Genomic DNA, 5,592 nt, shown 5'->3' on the forward strand with positions numbered 1-5,592 from the left:
AATATATTTGAAAAAATCTAAAATAAATATTGTTGTAGATCTATCAAAAACTGAATATAGATTTATATTAAATTTCCTGAATTCCCCACTTTTAAATCAATAATTATCATTTTTTAATCATTTTTTCTGTTTTTAGTTCAAAAATAATTTTGTAAAATTAAAAAATATATATAAAAAAAGCTAAAATAAACATTGTTTTAGATCTATAAAAAAACTGAATATTCAGGGACTTTAATCCAGTTAATTTAATCCATTTATAAAAAAAAATATCTAAATATATCTAAAATGGTCGGGCCCACATGAAATTGAGTTGACGTTAAAGTCCGAGTCAGAGACCCTTGATTTATGTGATATACTAACGTGGACTGAGACTACGGTAGCTTAAAGGAAGACCTGACTTTGGTGTCTTTTTACTGGGTATAAAACAGTCTGTCCTCTGTCAAGGTTTAATGCAATGAGATATGGTAGTGCAAATCCTCCCTGAGTCATTCCTCCTCTATTCCGCCCTCTTTATGTCTGTACCCCACCCTAATGAAATAATGAAATTCCTCTTCCCCGGCCGGCTGTCTTGCAAGAGTTGACACTTTGCCAGATTCATTGACGCAGCACTCTTGCTGAATCATCAAGGTTTCAACATGCTTCGCTTCACAGACGGGGGGAACGTGGTTGAAGGGCCGAGACGGCCTGGAAATACATTGGCATCCACTCAAGTGATCACAAGTTGAAACGGATTGCATTAGAAGAATGTCCTTCTCGCTCAAAAATGATCTTAATTACAACTAGCAATTGAGGGGATGCAAACATGAGATGATCCAATACGGTACTATACAACATTGACTTCAATTAGCGCAAGGGTGTCAGATTCGGGTTGGTTGGCGGGCCGTTTTAACGTCAACTTGATTTCAGGTAGGCTGGACCATTTTAGATTGAATATTTAGATTTTTTTTTAATAAATGGATTAAAAGAACTGGATTAAAAGCCCTGAATATTCGGTTTTTCTATTGATCTAATACAACATTTATTTTAGATATTTTTTAACATATTTTTAGATTTTACTAAATGATTTTTGAACTAAAAACACAGAAAAAATGATTAAAAATGACAATTATTGATTTAAAAGGAGAAAAATCAGGAAATTAATATGCATCTATACTCTTCATTTTAATTTGATCCTAAAACAGAAAGTCGGCACTCATGATTTACTTTCCCGGGCCACACAAAATGATGCGGCGGGCCAGATTTGGCCCCCGGGCCGCCACTTTGACACCTGTGAATAAGCATCTCAGTAATGTAGAAAAAATGGCATCTACTCACACACGCACACTTGAGACAAATAACGGTCGTATGTAAAAACTGGTAAATGTGTAATATACGTTTTAAAGTACACTATAAAAGTTCACCTAAAAAAAATTCAATTTGATGTGAGATGCGTGTTAAACTATAAATGAAAGCCACAACATTGATTTTATGTTTATAAGGCTTCAGGGCTTTATTATTGCAGAGAATTGTAGCTAGCAATCACCATAAGTTGTTAGCCTACACAAAATAGGCTTTTTTATTAGTACATTCTAGTGAGATATATGCACTAAAATGCAAATGTACACAGTCTGGAGTACTAGTTGGATGTTTTTGACATTCTACTTGGATAATAGTTCACGTTTAGCAAGCATCCATGCGACAAATGAAAGGACTTTCTTTCATTTCATGCAAATAAATCATTAGGAATGTTTTTGTTTTGCTTCCTTGTCGTCCTCACTTGCATCTTCTTCTTTCATATTGTCATCTTCATCTTCTTCTTCATCTTCTTCATCTTCCTTCACTGTTTTTTCTGCCTCAGCATCTAAAAAAATCGAGATATTGATCGTTAGCTTTCATAGAAAGTATAAAAATACTGCAATATACCTCCTTCATCTGCTTCATCCGGACCATCTTCGTCTTCTTCTGCGTTTTCCTTGTTTTCCTGTTGTTCCTCTTCCTCCTTCGCCTCTTCTTCATCTTCCTCCTCTTCCCGAAGAGGGCTGGCTTCGGATTGTTGGACTTTCCGAGCAGATATCGTTTCCTGAGCGGAGAAGGTTGACGTGTACAAGCGAGGGGTCAATAGGTATGACGCAGGTGAGTGTAGTTGAGATTGTGTGGAGACACGATGTCTTCCATGAGGGGGTCCAGAGAACTGAACATGGGAGTGGACAACTGAGGTCATCTGGCCACAGCGGTCCAAGCGGTTCTCCTCTCCTTCAAGTAATTTTCTAAGATAGACAGAAAGGAGAAATATTGGTGGACGTGTGTCAAAGTGGCGGCCTGGGGGCCAAATCTGGCCCGGTGCATCATTTTGTGTGGCCCGGGAAAGTAAACCATGAGTGTTGATTTTCTGTTTTAGGATCAAATTAAAATGAAGAGTATAGATGTATATTAAATTTCCTGCTTTTCCCCCTTTTAAATCAATAAATGGCATTTTTTTATCATTTTTTTCTGTTTTTAGTTCAAAAATCTAAACAAAAATATATAAAAAAGCTAAAGTGAACATTGTTTTAGATCTATAAAAAACAGAATATTCAGGAATCCAGTTATTCCAATCAATAATTGTACATTTTTAATAATATTTTTCTGTGTTTTTAGTTCAAAAATCATTTTTTTAATCTAAAAATATATATTAAAAAAACCTAAAATAAACACTGTTTTAGATCTATAAAAACCTGAATATCCAGGGCTTTTAATCCAGTTCTTTTAATCCATTTATTTAAAAAAAATCTAAATATTATATCTAAAATGGTCCAGCCCACATGAAATCAAGTTGACGTTAATGTGCCCCGTGAACGAACCCCCGTGAGTCTGAAAGCCTTGTTACAACCTGTATGCTGCAATTTCAATATCCAAAGCCATCTTCACATTGAGCAGATCTTGATAATCCTTCAGGTAACGAGCCATTTCATTCTTACTGGCCCTCAATTCTTCCTCCAATTGATTGATGGCATCCTGTCACAAAAAAAAACCACACACAAAACTTAGAAAATCACCTTACAGAATCACTTGAAAATCATTTTCCATTTTTCTTCCTCACCTGCAATGCAGAAATCTCCGCACTCTGTTTCCCCTCCACTTCCTGCAATTGGTTTTCCAACGCTTGATTGACATCCCTACAAGCATCAATCTCCATACTTCTACTTTTAAGCTGCCTACGGTATTCAGAAGCTTCATCTTTGACATTCCGTACGTTTTCGGCATTGGGCGCGCTTCCAACTGACATCACATTCATCTTATTGGAGAACCAGTCTTCGGCGGTTTGTCGATTTCGGTTCGCCATTGTTTCATACTGAGCTCGTATATCTCTTAAAGCTACAGATAGGTCAGGTTTGACTACATTCATTTCCACCGATACCTCTGCGCCATATTGAATTTGAGCTTGGAGTTCGACGATTTCACTCTCGCAAAGACGCTTTAGAAACGCCAGTTCATCCAGAAGAATTTCCACTCTTTTCTCAAGCTCAATTCCCTCCATTGTGACTTCATCTGCGTCCTTTCTAGCGTCCATCAACCTTCCCTCGGATCTTTCTCTGGCAAGAACTTCATCTTCATAGCGTTTTTGCAGGTTTTTTAAGACGATTTCGACCTCGTCTCTATGCCGTTGGGCTTCTTGTCTCTCGTAACGGGCCTCTTCTACCGCGAGATTCAATTGGCGGATTTCATGTTCATATTGAGCTCGTAGGTTAGACGGCTCCGTTTGGCGTTGCCTTAGCAACAGCCGTTCGGTTTCTAGCGACTTGTTTTGTTGCTCCAGTTCGTGAACTCGATCTATGAAACTAGCAAAACGATCATTCAGGTCTTGGAGTTCGGCCTTCTCTTGGGTTCTCAATTGTTTAAATTCAGAGGTCACCTGTGCCGCTTGGTCCAGACGTAGTTCGCTGGGGGCGCCGTAGACCATCGAGCTGGAAGACAATCGAGTCTGAGGAAAACTTCGAGATGACGAGACATAAGAGTGGCTGGAATATGGAGGGGCAGATCTGGATTCGAAAGATCCACTTGATCCGTAACCTGGACTACGTATGACTGTTCTTCTCTTGTAAGTGGACGGGAAATAAAAGTCAAAGCCGGCGGAAGTCATGATTCAAGGTTTTGCGTCTCGGGGATGCAGCCGTGTCAACTGCACTGTGATTCTGCATTACGCCGGCTTTTATAGAGCCGGTAATGACCGTGACGTAAGCGGCTTTTTGCCGGCGTGCTGACAAAACGAATTGATAATGGAGCTGGCTGGCAAGCCGTCTCGGCCAGGGGAGAGAAATAGAGAGAGAGAGAGGTGCGGTGAGGACGTTCAATAAGTTGAGTGGCGGTGGCACTGCGACGAGAAAGGTCACTGAGTGCAATGGCGTCCTAGCCCGCAACCTGCAACTCTGTTCTAGCATTAGTATTACATTTTCTGCAATGTCATAAGGAACAAGAGTGATAAGGCAAATTACTAAGTAGGTCTACAATAATTTATGTTGTAGCTAACGATTGCAGTTTAAGCTTTATGAGATTACAGTGAAAGCACATTGGACATTTTATACCAAAGGTGGCAAAGTGGCGGCCTGGGGGCCAAATCTGGCCCGCCGCATCATTTAGTGTGGCCCGGGAAAGTAAATCATGAGTGCTGACTTTCTGTTTTAGGATCAAATTAAAATGAGAGTATGGATGTATATTAAATTTCCTGATTTTTCCCCTGTTTAAATCAATAATTTTAATTTTTTAAATCATTTTTTTCTGTTTTTAGTTAAAAAATAATTATGGAAAATCTAAAAAAAATATATAAAAAAAGCTAAAATAAACATTGTTTTAGATCTATAAAAAACTGAATATTCAGGGCTTTTAATCCAGTTCTTTTAATCCATTTATATAAAAAAAATATTAAATATTATATCTAAAATGGTCCGGCCCTTTTGAAATCAAGTTGACGTTAATGCGGCATGCAAACCAACCCAAGTCTGACACCCTTACTTTAGAGGTTGAAACCAAACTCACTGTAGCTCTTATTTTGCCCAGCCTTATTAAATATTATGGGATGCTCCATTTTCCTTCATGTTGAATCAACGGGGGTTGGGTCAGTGTCGATGGGGGCAGCTTTTGGCTCAAGCCGTCCAGCAAACTGACCGAGCTGGCAAATTTGAACCAGCGGGTGTTGGTCATCAGAAGCACCTGACGGCAATCCACTGATTGCACTTGCAAGACACTTGTATTGTGGAAAGCTTTACTCTTTAGAGTTTGAAACCAAAGCACTCACTGTGGCCCTTATTTTTGCAAAGCCATCCTGCACATATAAATGTTTGCCCTCTAGTGGAATTTTGAGGAATGTGCAGGTCGGATTCTTATATTTTTGACACTGCTCAAAAATTTAGTGATGAGCAAAAAGCAGAAGCTGGAAATGCAGATAGCCCTTCGGCTTATAAACATTAAAAGTTTTCAATGACTAATTGCTTTTTTTCCAACGGAAAAATACAATGACTGTTTGTCTGTTGATAATTCAGGAAAATGCCGTGAGTGGTTTAATATAAGACAATATGATTGGCCAGTTAAATCCCACATTGGCCAATGAGCTACGAGCTTCCTGTTGAGTGACAACGT

At 38.7% G+C, this 5,592-nt stretch overlaps 1 protein-coding gene across 1 annotated transcript; it reads right to left on the reverse strand.

Annotated features, from left to right (window-relative positions):
* Positions 1-1,472: 1,472 nt before the first annotated feature.
* On the reverse strand, positions 1,473-4,281 carry neflb (neurofilament light chain b). Its single transcript, XM_077715104.1, has 3 exons — positions 3,059-4,281; positions 2,849-2,973; positions 1,473-2,246 (listed from the first exon to the last, which is right to left on the reverse strand). Exons 1-3 carry the CDS (start codon positions 4,097-4,099, stop codon positions 1,865-1,867), a joined length of 1,548 nt encoding a protein of 515 aa, XP_077571230.1. The 5' UTR covers positions 4,100-4,281; the 3' UTR covers positions 1,473-1,864.
* Between the last annotated feature and the right edge of the window lie 1,311 nt (positions 4,282-5,592).

This window comes from Stigmatopora nigra, chromosome 4 (genome assembly GCF_051989575.1).
Source record: "Stigmatopora nigra isolate UIUO_SnigA chromosome 4, RoL_Snig_1.1, whole genome shotgun sequence".
Lineage (NCBI taxonomy): Eukaryota > Metazoa > Chordata > Actinopteri > Syngnathiformes > Syngnathidae > Stigmatopora > Stigmatopora nigra.

What these genes read in the sequence shown, in the direction of transcription:
- neflb (XM_077715104.1), bottom strand. Translation starts at nt 4,099, where the DNA reads ATGACTTCCGCCGGCTTTGACTTTTATTTCCCGTCCACTTACAAGAGA. An exon ending in CGGAGATTTCTGCATTGCAG is followed by an intron (nt 2,974 to 3,058) that starts GTGAGGAAGAAA and finishes TTTTTGTGACAG; the next exon opens with GATGCCATCAATCAATTGGA. An exon ending in ATTGAAATTGCAGCATACAG is followed by an intron (nt 2,247 to 2,848) that starts GTTGTAACAAGG and finishes TGTCTATCTTAG; the next exon opens with AAAATTACTTGAAGGAGAGG.